Source organism: Rissa tridactyla, chromosome 4, assembly GCF_028500815.1.
Source record: "Rissa tridactyla isolate bRisTri1 chromosome 4, bRisTri1.patW.cur.20221130, whole genome shotgun sequence".
Taxonomy (NCBI): domain Eukaryota; kingdom Metazoa; phylum Chordata; class Aves; order Charadriiformes; family Laridae; genus Rissa; species Rissa tridactyla.
In genome coordinates, this window is record NC_071469.1 from 72,001,894 (window position 1) to 72,018,189 (window position 16,296).

Here is a 16,296-nt window from a genome sequence, read left to right on the forward strand (position 1 = left end):
GCTGCCAGTGCTTGATTCCCTTGTGTCTCTCTCTTGATTAAGCAGACAGTATTGCAGGGCATTTTTTTTTTTAAATTGGCTGCTTGCTATGGTGCTGCTGCAAATTGTATAATTAACTGTCAAGTAGGTTGTATTAGATGCTCAGTCAGTTTTGCTTATTTTGGGCTACTGATAAATGGAGCTGGTCTCTATATTTTGACTCTGGAAGAAAAGAGGAGCCAGTCTGTTTTCGAAAGTAATGGGCATGAACATGCTAAGCAGGGGCTGGTGAAGTCTTGCTTCGAAAGCTCAGGAGCGCGGCTAGAACTCTATACCCATTTGCAGCGGGTAAACTGGGAATGTTTGTAATTTGTCAATATCTCTGTACTTATTAAATGTGTAGCAAATATTTGACTGGGAACAATGATAATCATTCTATATTATAGTTCTGCTTTGCTGCAAAGTTCGTAGGTGTCCTTTAATTTGTTGCCCTGGGTTTAAAAGTTCTGTGCAATGATGAGTATATGGTAGTTCCTGTGGATGGATTTAATTTTTAATGTTCTTGTAGGTCCTGCGAGTATAGGCTTGCTCAGCCCAGGCATATTGGAATATTTACTTCACAGCTTGGTAAGTGTCTTCAATCTTTATGTCTGTATCCATACATAGCAATTGTAATGCAATTTATTTTTTATTATTAATGTGAAAAGTTAGGCTTTGGTAAATAGTGGTAACGTACGTTACAGGAAGTTGAGATTGCAGAGAGTGTGTGGGATCCTCCATCCTTGGAGGTAATCGGAAGTCAGTAGGACAAGGCACTGAGCAGCCTGACCTACCTGGACCAGCCCTCAACAGGAGGCTGGACTGGATGAGCCTTGAGGACCCTTTCAACCTAAAGCATTCTGTGACAGACAGCTTTTCCTATCCATCTGCGCTGGCTATTTATTAAATAACTCTTCTTACTGCCCATGTTTAGAACTTCCAGTCTCATCCAACGGTGATGCTTTTTGCACTAATAGCACTGGAGAAGTTTGCACAAACAAGTAAGTATTAGCCTGATACTGCTCTTAACGGTCATACTATGGCTTCTGCATGGTTGTCGCTTGCTTCGTCTGAGCATGAGGGAGACTGGATTGGCGGGAACACGAATGTAGAAGAGAAATGTTCGTCCACTTACAGGCAAGAAGAAATATTTGCTTTAGTGACATCCCTCTACCCCTCAAAACCCTTGAGATACTTGATGAAACTCAGTGCAGTCCTTCACAGTTAGAAGCTGCCGTAGAAGGACTTACGACACGAGGCCTTTGTCACTGAAATAATGCTGTATTGGAGATGGAGAACAGCTGTGATGGGGTATTTGTTTTTTGACACTTTAATGTCACCCCACCCACAGAAGAGATCTGCTGAAACTCAGTCCTTCTCAGCTTAGAATTGCCACATAAAGGCTTATGACATGAGACCATTGTTACTTGAAAAGAAATAAATCTGTATTAGAGAGATTGAGAACAGCTGTGATCTAGTAGTCTTTTGATGATGCAGCTCTGTGCTGAGAAGTGGTATATCTGAGTGCTAAGTTAATTTTGCATCTGCTTGGGGAAGAATTTCATGCTGTTTGTGACCCTGAGGTTTAAAGCGGGGGGGTGTGTTCTACTGTATTTGTAGAATGTTACTATTTTTAACTAAACTTACCCATAGTTTATAGCAATTAACTCTTTTTTTTTTTTTCCTCTTAAATTGCAGGTGAAAATAAAATGACAGTTTCTGAATCCTGCATTAGTGACCAACTGATCTTGCTAGAGAAATGGACAGATAATCCAGACTATTTAAAACGCCAGGTTGGATTCTGTGCCCAGTGGAGTTTAGACAATCTGTGTAGGTATAACAAAAGGGATGGATTCATTTAATATTAATCACTTCTTGAAAGAGTTGAAGGACTACTTTGTATTTGTTTCATGTAAGCACTTATTGTAAATATACCTGACTGTAATCGCTCTCCTTCAAAAAAAAAAAAAAAAGGCGAATAAATCCAGTGTAATTGCCTGGAAAGGAAATTTTGGCAAGGAAAACGTTTGTGAAAGGAAGTGGTTTATAACCTGCAAGTTGGAGCTGCAATGAAAATCCTCTCTTGCACCATATTTCCTGTAACCCACGCTTCAGCAGACGTGCTGAGTGGCTAAATACCACAGCTCTGCCTCTCTGCAGAACAGCTGGATTACTGACACATCCTGGTGACAGTCACTACCGCCATCATACCCCAGCAGTGCACAGTCTCAAAGAATTGTTAAAGACTTCTTAAAGCTTACGGTCTTGTGAGCAAAAGTGAAAAATGTTCGACAAAGCACTTCTAGATCTATCCTTTTGGATGACTAACAAGCATCAAATTTGCTTGTTTAGTTGTGATTTCGGGAGTGCAGCAACTCTAAGGACCTCATAGTTTCTAATGTCCGTTAACCTAAATTTGGGTAAAATTCTTGTTTGGCTCTGTGGGACTTTAGCCAGCTTACGGGAGGCCAATGTCAGTTGTGTTTAATAAACGCCTGTATAAGTGTTGTAGCAAGTTTAGGATAATACAAAGGGTCCTAAGATAAGACCTCTGATTTGTAAATTAACGTGCATGTGTCAGCGATTTGACACCTGGCAAGATAAATGCTTCTGATCTGCCCGCGTGAAAAGGGGACACAGGGAGAAAGAGCTGCTTTGGCTTAGTTCAAGTTCATCACCTAACTGAAAATAAGAGGGTAAAAAAGCCTTTTAAATCCTTGTTTTTCCCTTCCCCTTTTTCCCCATCCCCAAAATCTTTTCCACTGTGACGAATCAGAAAAGCTATGCCCAACTGAATATACGAATACAATGGTAAATCCTGAAACAGCATCTTGGTATGAACTTGGATGCCTTACACTTGCCTTGGGTTTCCTGAAAGCAGTAATTAGATTGTAGGAGCTCTAGTCAGAGGTATTGGTTGTGTTCTGATGTTTAGAGGATATTTAACACACAGTGCATTGGAAGTGATGCTGTTTTCATGCAGGCAAAATATCAATATTTCATTCAGTTATACCAAAAATTAACTGGACCCGAGAGAGATTGATTGGCGCTGTGTGAAATGTTTAAAATGAGGTTTTGCTGCTGCTGTGATTAAAAAATAGTTTTATTTTGCAGTTTTAAAAGAAGGCAGGCAGTTTACGTATGAGAAGGTTGACTTGACCAACATTAGGGCCATGCTGAACAGTAACGATGTCAGTGAATACCTGAAGATCTCGCCACATGGATTAGAGGTAGGATATCACTTCAGGATTTCAACCTGAAAAGGAGTCTGAAGAAAAAGGCAGGTTTAAACTATTTTTGTTTGCTACTTGCTTCTCTGATTTCCTAGAATGAGTCAAAGTTCTCTGCCGGCTTTGCATAGCAAACTTGCTTTGTCAGAGGGTTGTAACATCACTACACTGATCTCGGTTGTAGAAATGTTCACACCAAAGTAACGCTTGTATCTGTGCCCCAAAACTTCAGAAAAGGGAAGAGGATGCTTAAGAGTTAGCTGCCTTTTCCCTCATTTTGGCTAAAATGGTTCACAAAGTATAATTCCTATTGTTTGCCCTGCCTAGTCTCAAAAAGTCCGTAACAGTAGGATTTTTGTCTTGGCATTGTGGGTTGTTTTTTTTCTTCCTTTGTTACTTCTTCTAAAAATTTGTTTGACTACTTACAGATGAATTTTTGTGAATTAACGTTGAATACTTCTCTGTCCTTCACACCAGAAGTCGACTAACAACCCATGACTTGGGCTGTCTTAGTTTTTAAGTCTTTAAATTGACCCTGTCAAGTTTCTACTGTGTTTTTTTCCCTTGTGGCTTACCGCTTGACAATTTTCAGTCTGGCCTACTGGCTAGTTTGTGTGACAATTACTGCTATAAAGAGAGGTTGCTTTTTGACTAAAGTGTCTCTAAAATTACGCTGGTATATTCTTACGCGCGAAAAACTTGATCCAGGGAAGGAAGGGGCCTGTTTGAATGCTAATTTTGTCACAACTTAATTTTGGTTTGGTTTTGGTAGGCTCGATGTGATGCCTCGTCCTTTGAAAGCGTTAGGTGTACGTTCTGTGTCGATTCCGGAGTTTGGTACTATGAAGTTACAGTCGTTACTTCAGGAGTGATGCAGATAGGATGGGCTACCAAAGACAGCAAATTTCTCAACCACGTGAGTATATGCAACATCATCCAGCTGATGGTGTAACTTCAGTATTTTCCTACGTATAACACCTATGAAAATAGCTCTGGTTATTCTGTGGCAGTAACCGTGCACTTGCCCGTTTCCTTCAGTTTTTCCTCTGCTTTCGTGAAGCTATTTTGTCTGAAGTTAGCGGTGCAAGAAAAGGCTGTGTTGTCTCTGCTCCAGGCTGACACTGTTCACACAAATCATGTGTAGCTGCTAGCCGCGACAGCTTGTGATCTACTTGCTGTTGTCTGGAAGCTACAGGGAAATGGTTTATTTCTTGTGGCTTAGTTTCTTCTTGGAAATTCTTTTGATAACAGCGGTGGTTACTGTCTGGTTTTTTTTTTGTGAAGTAAACAATTGCTCACTAGGAACTAGCAGATCATTGTGCACTCGCTTTTACACAGGTCACCAAGCAGCCATTTGATTACCTTCTTTAACAGACTCTCCTATTAAATTAACTTTCACAAGGGAAATAATTATTTGAATTGTCTCTGGGATAGCATGGTATCGCTGGATCTGCTGGTAGCAGCACTATGGTATGGTTTGGGTATGTGAAAGCTTCTTTTTAGTTAAAAGTAAGGGTTACAAAAAGATAAACCCTCTACCTTCTTGCCTTCATTCTGATAATATAGAATAAGTACACTGTTTGTACAGAGTACCTAGTTTGCTTTGCTCTCCCTCTCATCCAGAGGGATGAGGGAGATCTAGTATCTTACTCTTCTAAATATTCTTCGAAGTATTCTGCTTCTAAGTATTCTTTTTCCTACTATTTTACTTTTAAAATTATGTACTTGCTAGCATTAAAGCCAAATGTGCCATGTGCATGTTAAGTCCAAACCTATATTCAAAGAATTATCTCAAATCTTAGTAGAGATGTACCTAGGACATCTTTCTTCTTAGATCCTCATGGTAACTCTGGGTGGCTGTTGTAAACTCATTTGCTTCAGTATTTCCATAATACTAAGAAAGCATAATGGTTACGACCCAAAAAACTTCTTTCCTTCAGCTAAGAGAGGACTTTCCATATTATCAGCCTTCCAAACTTCCAATAAAATTCATTAAAGTGCGAGATGGAATTTTAGTACAAAAGGCGTGTATGGCTTAGCCTACTGCCACTGACCACAATGGAAATACAGCGCTGGGATTTTAAGCTGACACTTCTACCCTCTGAGCTTGAGATTGAAATGTACCTGTAGCCCTTCTCTATTATTGTAATTTCATGGCTTTCTGTTCCTACTTGGAACCTAATTTAGGAGAGAAAAAAAAATATAATGTAGAGATAAACAGTTAAAAGAAGATAGGCCAAATACATATGTGTGGGTAAATATTGATGATGGGGTGTATGAGAGAAATAAGTGAAGGAGACCAAACAAACAGCAGTGGCGAGAAACCCAATGGGAATGGGAGAGTAGCTTTTCTCACCATTTAATTTAAGTCTTCCTGTGAGCTCAGTGGTCTTGCTCCACTTCTTCTAATTATTCGTGTATATAGTGTTGTCGTCTGTTGGTGTATGACACGCAGATATCTCTACATCACATCCAAAGTCCAGACCCACACTTCTTGCATGGAATTGCAAGTGTGATTTAAAAACACAACCAAACAAAACTACTGTCCAGAGCTGTCCTGAGCACAGGTATTGTAGATGCTGAGTGTAATGGAAACTGTTTGAAATAAAAGGCCATGTGTCTGCCTTCAGACTGCTAAGAGGCTTAAAAGATTTTTCCCACTTACTGTTAAGGCGCTTGGTGTAGATGCGTTTTTCTGTCTGTGCTTCCTGTACAAGGTATGAAAACAGGAGATGTCACATCTCTGAGCAGGATGATTTGCTGTTGCTACAGCTGTTTTGCTGGTAGCTAAATGCTACTGTTCCTGAAGTTCATCAGCCGTCTACCTGAAATACAGGGATGTTCTCTTCTGGGTATGTCACACACACGCTCATCAGAGTAGCCATATGCTCTTTGTTTGCGGCATGTGTAACAAAAAGACTAGTCCTAAATATGACATTAAACACCCATTAGCTGGGCTTAGCTTTAATTTGGGACATCTGAGGCTTGTGTAATCAGATACTGCCTAGTATTTGTGCTCCAGACAAACTGTGCTGAGCACGAGGAAGTTCCCTTCCATAAGGCTTTTGGGTTTCGTGTTTGCGCTCTCCTACATGACGAATTCTTCTCCCACTCTGAAACTTCTAGTTTTGCATTTTTCTGGGACCTTGGGAATATCACTTGATAACCTTTTCATGACTTTAGGGAGGCTGGCACTGAAGGGGACACAATATGCAACAAATTCAGTGCAGGGGCTATGGGTTTGTTCTTTCTCTGTACTGTGTGTTCTGGTGGCACTTGGGTATCTTGTGGGGGAAGGTATTACCAGTCTGATACTGGGACTTCAAGATAAGAGAGTGGTTACACTTCTGTGTTGACTTTTTAAGACACAAAGAGTTAGCTATTTGGGTACTGGCTTCTGATTTTTAAATAGCTCAACAGACAGGAGTGACTTGAGCTCACAGAGGATGAAAACCACTTTGGAGGCAATATCCCCTTTTTCTCTCCTCCTCGCCCCAACAAAGTCCTTTTGGTGTGAAAATGAAACTAAGACTAGTTTGAAAAAATTGTTTTCACGGGGGTGGGAGAAACCCTTCCTGCTCTTGGATGAATGGTTTAGCTTTAGCCCTTCTGTGTGAGGAATGGCTGCAGACTGAAATGCTTTGCTCCTTTTTCTAAAGGAAGGTTACGGCATCGGGGACGATGAATACTCCTGTGCGTACGATGGCTGCCGGCAGCTGATTTGGTATAATGCCAGAAGTAAACCACATTCCCATCCCTGTTGGAAAGAAGGTATTCAGTCCATCTTCTGCTCTCTAGCCTAGTTGGATTTCTGCACGGGATTTTTTTCCTCTTGCAGGTGCCTAGAAAACAGTTTGTTAGTAGGTGGATGCAGAGCAGTTACTGCCTAATCCTGATGATACTGAAGGTTTAATAATTATTGTGCCTTTACTAGTATTTGCAGTGGTTTAAGTGTACAAAGTGGGCACCATACTCTTGTTACACAATATGTGTGAAGATAATCTTTTTGGTTAAATGAAAAAGCATTTAACAGGCAGAGTACAACTCATAGTACCAACTAACATTGCTGGACACTTAATCATAAGACTTTTTCTTAGATGCTTGTAGCCCTACAAACAGGGTTGAAATGTTCCTTTCTGGGTTGAAAGAGTTATATTAGGGAAGTGGGGGAAAAACCTGTCTAATTCAGGTTAAGGAGGGAGTTGCTCTGTCTTGCTTGCTTGAAGTTCTTGGATAGCTACTTGGATAGCAAAATTCTGTTCTTGATCTCAGCTTTGAAGTCTTGGTAGGGGTCTGCGCATGCCATGCTCGTGTGAACTGTGCCACCTTCTCTTCTATTAAAAATTTCTCCTAAGGATGGCTAAATTAAAATACCTCTTAAAAATAAATATGTGCAAAATAAAGCATAGAAGAAACTTGGACTTAAGAAGTGTGTGTTGTAAGAATATCTTCAATGGGTGTGAAATAGCCAAGGAGAGAAATAGTGCAGCTTTTTTCCTGGCTTTGGCAAAGGCTCTGCAATACTTCTACAACTATGTATTATGCTCTAGCAGACTAAATTTATTTTTTTTTTTTTTACTATTTTGTCCTGAGCTTTTCCTGTAGTTACTGTCTGTATCAATGTTTCTTCCTTTATGCTTTTGCAAACAGTTCCTTTTAAATGAGACAATTCATAGTGAGATATGTGATAGTTAAAACAATAACTGTTTCAGCTGTAGGCATTTAAGAGAAGTGAAATCTCTAAATTATCTTTGTTTTGCATGGAAGGAGACACAATAGGATTTCTACTAGACTTGCAAGAAAAGCAAATGATCTTCTATTTAAATGGAAACCAGCTTCCTGCTGAGAAGCAAGTATTTTCATCTGCTGTGTAAGTATGTGCTCATTTGGAAGGACAGTGACCTGTATGGATAATTGTTTTAATTATATGAAGCGTTTCCCATTTGAGAAACCCGCTTACCTGAAGCCACTGTTAAGCAGGTTTCTCAACTGAAAGTTGCTTAGACATCAGTGAGAAGGATATAATTTTACAGGTGGATTTCAGAGTCCAAAATAAATACTTTGGACCTTCAACAGATGTTTTTTATGGTCAAACTAGCACGGCACTGAAATAGGAGGCTGTAGCAAAGATGAACAAATTTCTGATAGAGCTTGAGGAATTTTTGATCTTCTAAAAAATAAAGCCTCAGTCCTGTAAATGCTGAAGAATGCGTATTAACTTACTGCTGTTCGCTGGGGCCAGTTCCTGTAGTAGCATATTGAATGTTCATGGGAGCATGTCTCTTGGTAGCATTACGTAAAGGTGTGAGGCTTATTTTGCCAACTCTGTTAGAGTTAACACATGGTGAACTCCTCTGATTCTCCCGGGGAAGTTCAGCCGTTTAGTTCTGAAAAGATAAGCTGGTGTGATACTTGAGAGAGCAGCTTCCTATGCAGCTTAATTAAATGTTACAGTACTCTGTAAATTAATACTACTGTGCTAATAATTTCATTCATGTTTTCTCCTCAAAATGAAGTTCAAGAAGCAAGCAGAGAGGAGTTTAAAGAGTCGCGGTGTATCTTGTCTGTTCAGCTTGCAGTACTCTGTGTGGAGTGTGTCACTTACATACTCAACAGATTCTCTTCTTGGTTAGAGCTTAAGGTATTACTCAACTTGGGCCCCTTCAGCAAACAAAACTGAAAGAAGTGATAGTTGTGGTGTTTTGACAAGGTGGCTGTGAAGAAAAGACAGCTGGCCTGAGGTAATCCTGCAAGGGCAAGGAGGAGCAGATGGGTGTTGTGCTAAGAGAGCTCAGACCTGGATTCATCCCGTGTGGATCCCACACAACAAGTGTGGGGGACTGCAGGTTCCCCAGATCTCTGCCTGCTCAAAGAAAGCAGCAGGAGCGGTGGAGATGGAGGCGTCCCTTGAAGCTGGTACTGCTCCTCACAACTGTCATGGGTTAGGCTGGGCTGGCCACCGAACAGCAATTGTTTGGAAGAAAATTACTTTTTTTCCAGTGCTGAAGGAGATAACTGAGCTGATCGATGTAAAGAGGATCAGGTTGTGTGTTACTCAGATGGATGCGTCTGCTCTTAGTGTGTGACTAAGCCTTGTTGCAGAGTGGGCAGCCTTTCTTGGCTGTCTTAGTAGTAAATTCAGATAAACCCCGCCAGTAAATTCAGAAATTGAGAACTAAGTGAGCAAAGTATGTGCAGGTGAAACTGGATGTGTTAGAGGGTTTTCTGCCAATTAGCTGTAGCACATTTCTGTTGAAGGAACTTGTCTCTTTGTTTCGGGGTATATTTTTTTGTCTGGAAATAGTAGCAAGACGTCTGGAAAGCTCTATTATTAAGTCATTCTGAAACGTTTGTTGTTGATCACATTGCAGATCTGGCTTTTTTGCTGCAGCAAGTTTCATGTCCTATCAACAATGTGAGTTCAACTTTGGGGCAAAACCTTTCAAGTACCCACCGTCAATGAAGTTTAGTACCTTTAATGATTATGCCTTTCTGACAGCAGAAGAGAAAATCATTTTGCCCAGGTAATCTTCCTGTCTAGTTTAAGTGTGTTTGCATATGGATAAATACAATGCCACACTTCTGAGTTGCACACTCTTATGTTGTACTTAGCAAAGTTATCTTTTATGGGGTCACACCTCCATAGGTCTCTTTCAGAAAAGGATTGGATCACAGGCTCCGGTGCAACTTAATAAGTAAGGCAGGAGATACACAACCAAAATCCATTAAACTAATTTTTTTTTTCTACTATTAAGCTAAATTAAAATTGACTAGTACTGCACAGTAAACTGGTTTTGGTGAAAATGCCTCCTGCTAAGAATGATTAGGTTGGTTGAGGAGGTGTAGTCTTAATTTAAAAGGATGTCTTATTTAAATTTGACCTAATTTGTGATGTTGGCAGTATGGAGGTACTGAATGGTTGTAAGACTTGAAGTTGTCCTCCTTTTCTGATCCAGATGAAAAGTTTCCCCTTTGTGAATTATAATACTGACAAAGGCGATTCAAATTTAGAAGTGGTTCCCCACTTACATATAAATCAAGCCAAATAGAAACAGCTTTGGATACACTTTTCCTGAAAACTAATAGCTTTTCTGGTTTAGGTCATTAGTAATAAAATAATTTACTGGAACACAAGCAGTAACAGTATACAGTGTAATCTGGGATGTGCCTTACTGCAGATTTGCAATTTTGTCTAAAGATGGGCCCTCTGGAGAGCTGCTGGTGTTTGGGCTTGAAATAATCTTTTGTTGTGTCTAATTAAATGGGGGGGAAGGGTGATGGCAGTGGGTACCCCTGGCTATAATAGAATTCAGAGACTGGTTTTGAATTGCCTACCTGTTCAATCAGGTGGATTAGGTATTTGAGTGTCTTAGTGTTTAAAAACAAAACAAAAACAATGCCTTACTCCTGGATCTGAGTCATACACTGACAAAGTTTGAGGCTTGCAATACTGCATTTATGCAGAGAAAATCAAATGCAGCTTGCAAGGCAGTTTTGTACTTACATATAATGTCAGAATAACTTACACTGGCTTGTGACTGCAGGTGCTTTAAGTGAAAGCCTGATTCAGTCCCTTAAGGTGATCTGTTAGTTATGATTCAGTCCCTTAAGGTGATCTGTTAGTTACCATTCTTGGTCAGCCCCCTTTTCAAAGTCAGTGTTCTTCTCTTTTTTTTTTTTTTTTAGTGTCTTGCACTAGATGAGGGGTTTTGTGGTTTTTAGCTGCCGATCGGGTGTGATTGGTAGTGATGTCACTCTGGCACTACTCTTGCAACGTTTAAGCTTGAGCTTAACAACAGCTGTTACTCGATTGTGCCAAAAGGTGTAGAGAGAAACTGGGGGAAACCGGTTTCCTGTTGATGGAAACTGTGTAGTCCTGTTTCTCCTGACGGGAGGAACCAGGCCTCCTGTGGCAGAAACCATTTAATACCTGATGGCACTGAAAGGCTCCAGTCAAGGCTGGATGCTGCTGCTCTTTGCGTAAACAAAGATCATCCCTGCCCCACAGCCTGAACTGTTTGGAAACAGTAAGCCAATCCTAAATGAAAAGATGACTTTGATCTTAAAAGTGATAGGGGAAAAAAAGGCAAAGGTCTGAGTTGGACCCTAATTATCCATCGCAGGAGTTAACATAAACTCATGTAGAGCTGTGCTGAATTTAATACATCTAGTGCTGGGCCGTGGTCTGGGCTCAACACACCACCCTGCCACTGAACAGCTTTGGCGTGTAGTGTAGGTGTTCCAAACTTGAAATGTCTTATTTCATCAAATGGGGGATTTTTATCCTTTTACTCTCCTTTGTGGCAGTTGCCATACTGGGATGTTGATTTTTCTTTTCAATTTATATTCTTTTAAACTGCGTTACAGCATTGCAGGGTTGCTGAATTTTGTTGATACATGGGTCTGTGTGGTTTTGTGTTTTGTTTTGGGGTTTTTTTGTTTCTTAACTCCTAAAAGTACACAGATATTAAAGAAGAATTTTTTTGAAGTGTTCAGCTGTGGGAGCTGGGAGGATTGTAATCTAACACCCTCCTTGTCCCTTTCTGACAGACCAGAGTAGGGAGTCAAAAACTGTTCTGAACATCTCTGGGTGCATTAAGCCTTTTTTGTGGGAAGTTATTCTCGACGCTGAGCAGCAGTAGCGTTGAGTAGCACAGGCAAGTGTTGCATTGGTTTTGATGCGATACTCGGAATAGTTGTGAATCTATCATGAATCAAACTAACATTTGGGGTCGGGCTGGGGGCGGGGGGGGGTGTTCCCTTTTCTCCAGACACAGGCGCCTGGCTTTGTTGAAGCAAGTGAGTATCCGAGAGAACTGCTGCACGCTTTGCTGTGATGAGGTAGCAGACACAGAGCTCAGGCCATGTGGACACAGGTAAAAACTTAAAAAAAAAAAAAAAAAAAAAAAAAAAAAAAAAGAGCCAACTCCCCAAAACCCCCATCCTCCTGCCCTCCCTCCCCTGCATCCCCTGCACCCCACCCCTGCCCAAAACAAATCCCCAAACAAAGAAACAGAAAATGTATGTGTTTGGCGTTGAGCTTTGGTGAGACCAGCTGCAGTCCCTGCTTATCTTGGTTGACTCCCCAGCATAAAGGAAATAATGAATCCTTTTAAGGATGTGACACATACAGAAGTTAAGCACAGTATTCCCACCCTCCCCCTAAGCAGATTTAATCCTTGTGTGTGTGTGTGTGTGTGTGTGTGTTTGGGGCTGGGGAAGTACTGCGGCTACGGTACTATACATGCTATCCCTCATCTCAAAGGCTTTGCTGATGAGTACTTGGTACTGGTGCTGTGAAATCCGGATCACTTTGAGGAGAGCAGAAAATTCATTATATACTCCATTAAATGTTCAACTAATGGATTGTCTCAAGTCACAAATTCCTCTAGAAGCTAAAAATTGAGAGGGCAGTTTGAGCAATAAGTATCGTGTAAGTAGCCTACTAGGAAACTTAATACAGTTAAGTCCAGTTCCTTAGTGTTTTTAGAGCACTCATGGAAGCAGTTTTGCCACAGGTCTTCTGTCTGCATGTTGCCAAGTTAAAAACAGGAGATGTGCCCAGTGTGCCTCAACAAGAAGTGGCGACAGCTTCACGCAGGGCACGGGGGCTGCTGTTCCCCAGACCAGAGCAAGCGTTGGGATTAACAAAAGCGTGCGAGTGTAATCCTGGCCAACTGCACTAGAGGTTTCAGGTCGGCAGGATGCTGAGCAGCAGGAGCGCCTCTCAAAGCCTGTGCATCCACAACACCTGACTTGCAATTCCTAATCTCCGTGCTGAAAGACTGATCTTGTCTGTGTTTCTAGCAGGCTAACTAAACTGCTTAGTGCTTGGATTTTTTTTCTTTTTAGTTTTTCATACTGTAAATGCAGGCTTTAACTGATGTATTATTTTTTTTTCTTCTCCTTCAGTGACCTGTGCATGGAGTGTGCCTTGCAACTGGAGACCTGCCCTTTGTGTCGACAGGAAATACAGACCCGAGTCAGACAGATCTCTCACATTTCATGACACACGTGGAGAAATACCACAGACTTGTTTTTAATTAACTCCAACCAATACTGAAAGGGGAAAGCACCTCTAACCAATCTTTATGCACATAGAACCACAGCCATGGCCAGATTTCATGCTAAACTGTAATCTGTTTATCTTAAAAATGAAATCTCTAATAAGCTATCTCAAGTTGCCAGCGATGGGAGCTGGTTTCAGCAGTAAGGAGAGCTGGTAGGTCAGCGTGCTATGGCTATGGGTTCCTTCAAGCAAGACCATAGGAGAGTGTCTCTCTTCTTCCCCCTTTCCTTCTCGCCTGTCGCAAGTGCTGAAAAAAAAATTTGCACTGGAAGTACACGTACAATGCATTTTAGAAAAGAAGAGAAAAGAAATATCTCCTAAAACAGGGCAGTTCTGTCTTGTGCTTGAAAGTCTCTATTTTTGGCAGAAGTCAGTACTAAAAGGAGAATGCCAATGTTTTCCTGTTTAATGTAGCCTCCTGCTGGTCAGAGACTCTGTATTTTCCGACAGTGGATATTAAACTGCTCAAAGACTTAATCTGTACACAGACTGATTTGAAAAGACAATGTGGAGACTGTAGAGAAACTCACATTTTAATAACTCGGTGATTCCAAAGAATGTTCTGATTTGTTTTTAAACGTTAAAAGATCGGTGGTATTTTCAAGTACATAATGTTTCTGATGCTTTTAACTTCAGTACCCACATTTTTTTGTGAGGATATAGTTTTCAGGAGGTATTCTTAACTAATTATAACGCTGGACTGGAATTAATTTGATATTCTGGGTATTTTTTAAGGTATCATTGAACATCTTTTTTAATCAGTGTTGTTTTTGAAAGTTATGTTCACTTTGGAAATATTGAGCTATCTTAAAAGATCGGAGGAGAATTTTGGGCCAGTTTATTTAAAAAAAAAAAAAAAGTTATTTGGATAGCAAGTTTGGTTTTATTCTGTAACTCTTTAAAAATGCACCTTGCTTGCCACATGTCAGTCCTGCTCCAAGCAGGTTTGGGGCCACACTTTGTATTTTTGATAGGGATCATGCAGTAGGACTCTCGGCTCCAGTTTAATTACACATTTGTGACGTTTGTATGTTAAGGATGCATTTCAGCGGGCAGCTTTGGACTGTTTTGCTAGGTTTCTACAAGGAATCAGGGTTCACAGCTGGTGTCAGTGAAGTAGCACAAAAATTGGTGGAGTTATGCTTATTTTGCACCAACTGAAGATACGACTCAGTCTCTTCCAAGACTTGTACAGGTTGCTTTTTTTTAAATTATCTAGCTATATAATAGAACTTCACTAATTCACACATAACTTACACCAAAACCATCCCACTTCTTGGCAGTGATTCAACAGCAGAGGCTGTTGTAGTGAATTCTCATGCTGTGATGCATCTCATTTTAAAAATCCTTTATCTTCTTTATTGTACTGTCACGTATTAACAAAGCAGAGCTGAGGCGGCTGCTTCTTGCTGAGCACTCTGGCTTCCTACTGACTCCCTAACCGGGAGCTGGGAGCTCTGCACACAGGTCCCAGAATCAAACTCTCTGGCAACTCTGTTCACCTTCTGCCTTTGCTAACTTAAGGGTGCTGAATTTCATCCAGGGATTTAAAAAAAAAAAAAAAGTGTCTCCATTGAACCTCTGGTGTATAATGTGTGAATTAAGAAAGTTCTGTCCATCATTTTCTTGTTTTTTTTTTTTTTTTTCCCAAAAAAGAGTGCTGGTTAGTATTTCTGCTAAAATGTGAATTCTCTTCCACCTTCGATGCCCATTTTGATTAAAGTCAGACTGGCAAATCTGTGCTATGGGGACCTCATTTCCTCACTGACTGTACTTTACTATGTTTTGCTGTAATCCATGTTGCCAGTCTGGGCCATGTCCCTTCCCGCTCGGTGCTGAATGAGCAAACGTGCGTACACCATCACTGCCACAAGGATCTTAGAATTTCAGAATCCACTTGAAGTTTTAAATGCTTCCAAATGCAATGGTAGGTCTCTATCCCTAAGGTCCAAAGATACTTTAGGGAAGAGGTGGGACAGAACCATTTTGAACTCTGCCTTAATAGATTCTAGTAACTTCAGGGCCTTGGTTTCCCTGGCCAGGATTAACTGAGGTAAAATTTTCAGAAGTGCCTAGGACTCCTGATTTGTATCAGCTGTATGAGATTAAGCTCTTAAGGCCCAGGTCCATGTCTGAAAGGCTTCTAGGTGTCTCATGTCCCCTTGAAATGGAGGTGACCTGAGAGCCTTGGTGCCTCTGTGGACATGGGACTAAGTGCCTGCATTCTTTGTTGAAAAGACGTGAATGCTTTGGAAAATTTTGCCCCAGACCGTCTTCCGTGCAGCTGGTGCTGGGCAGAGGAAGCCAATGGTGCTGAAGGAGGGAGCTGTGTTGCAGAGAACTGTCCTGTTCATTTCACAGAGGGAAAGACTGTACAATTTGCCTGGCTTTCTGCTAAAATCCAAGGTCTTTGTAAAGCTTGATCCTCCGTGACTGGTGCAGTGCCCACCTCAGTCCCTCCACCCCCCGGAGGCTCAGGGGCCAGGGAGGGGAGGCGGTGGCTCCATAGGCCCTCAGAAGGGGAAATGAGTTGTAGCGAAGCTGTCCATTCAACAATAAAAATGTCTCAAAGGCTATTTGTTGTTCTTTAATTCTTCGGCTTCTGTTGAGAGACAGGGTTGCAAATGTTGCGGTGCCAGAGGCTGAGGCAGGCAGCCTCTGCAAGCAGAAGCAATGCCTCGGACAAGAAGTTGACAAAATTTAAGTTGTGCAAAACCCTGGCGTGCAGCCTTCTGAGGGGTGGCCCACACTGTGCCCGGTGAGGGGGGGCGCTGGGGGCGCCCAAGGCCCTGGCATGGTTCCCTATCCTCCAGCCTTCTCAGGGCCCTGCTCTGCGAGGGCAAAACCCGCTCATACAACGGCTGCATGCATCACAACGAAGCATGTTATCAGTTTTCTTTTTATTTCCTTCCCAGGACCGCCTCTGAGGCCGGGACACTCTAAACTCATCCCAGGGGGCCGTTGCCGCCCGCCCCGTCA

General features: G+C 41.4%; 1 protein-coding gene across 4 annotated transcripts in view; it reads left to right on the forward strand.

Moving 5' to 3' along the window:
* Positions 1 to 15,893, forward strand: part of RSPRY1 (ring finger and SPRY domain containing 1) — a 40,327-nt gene extending 24,434 nt beyond the window's left edge. For all 4 annotated transcript variants that reach the window (XM_054198789.1, XM_054198791.1, XM_054198792.1 and 1 more), the window contains 10 exons: positions 548 to 606; positions 953 to 1,019; positions 1,717 to 1,848; positions 3,133 to 3,248; positions 4,021 to 4,164; positions 6,908 to 7,019; positions 8,016 to 8,118; positions 9,620 to 9,772; positions 12,020 to 12,124; positions 13,161 to 15,893. In XM_054198789.1, coding sequence (XP_054054764.1) covers positions 548 to 606; positions 953 to 1,019; positions 1,717 to 1,848; positions 3,133 to 3,248; positions 4,021 to 4,164; positions 6,908 to 7,019; positions 8,016 to 8,118; positions 9,620 to 9,772; positions 12,020 to 12,124; positions 13,161 to 13,257 — 1,088 coding nt within the window. In that variant the 3' untranslated portion in view covers positions 13,258 to 15,893. The remainder of the gene's footprint in view (positions 1 to 547; positions 607 to 952; positions 1,020 to 1,716; positions 1,849 to 3,132; positions 3,249 to 4,020; positions 4,165 to 6,907; positions 7,020 to 8,015; positions 8,119 to 9,619; positions 9,773 to 12,019; positions 12,125 to 13,160) is intronic.
* The last annotated feature ends 403 nt before the right edge of the window (positions 15,894 to 16,296 follow it).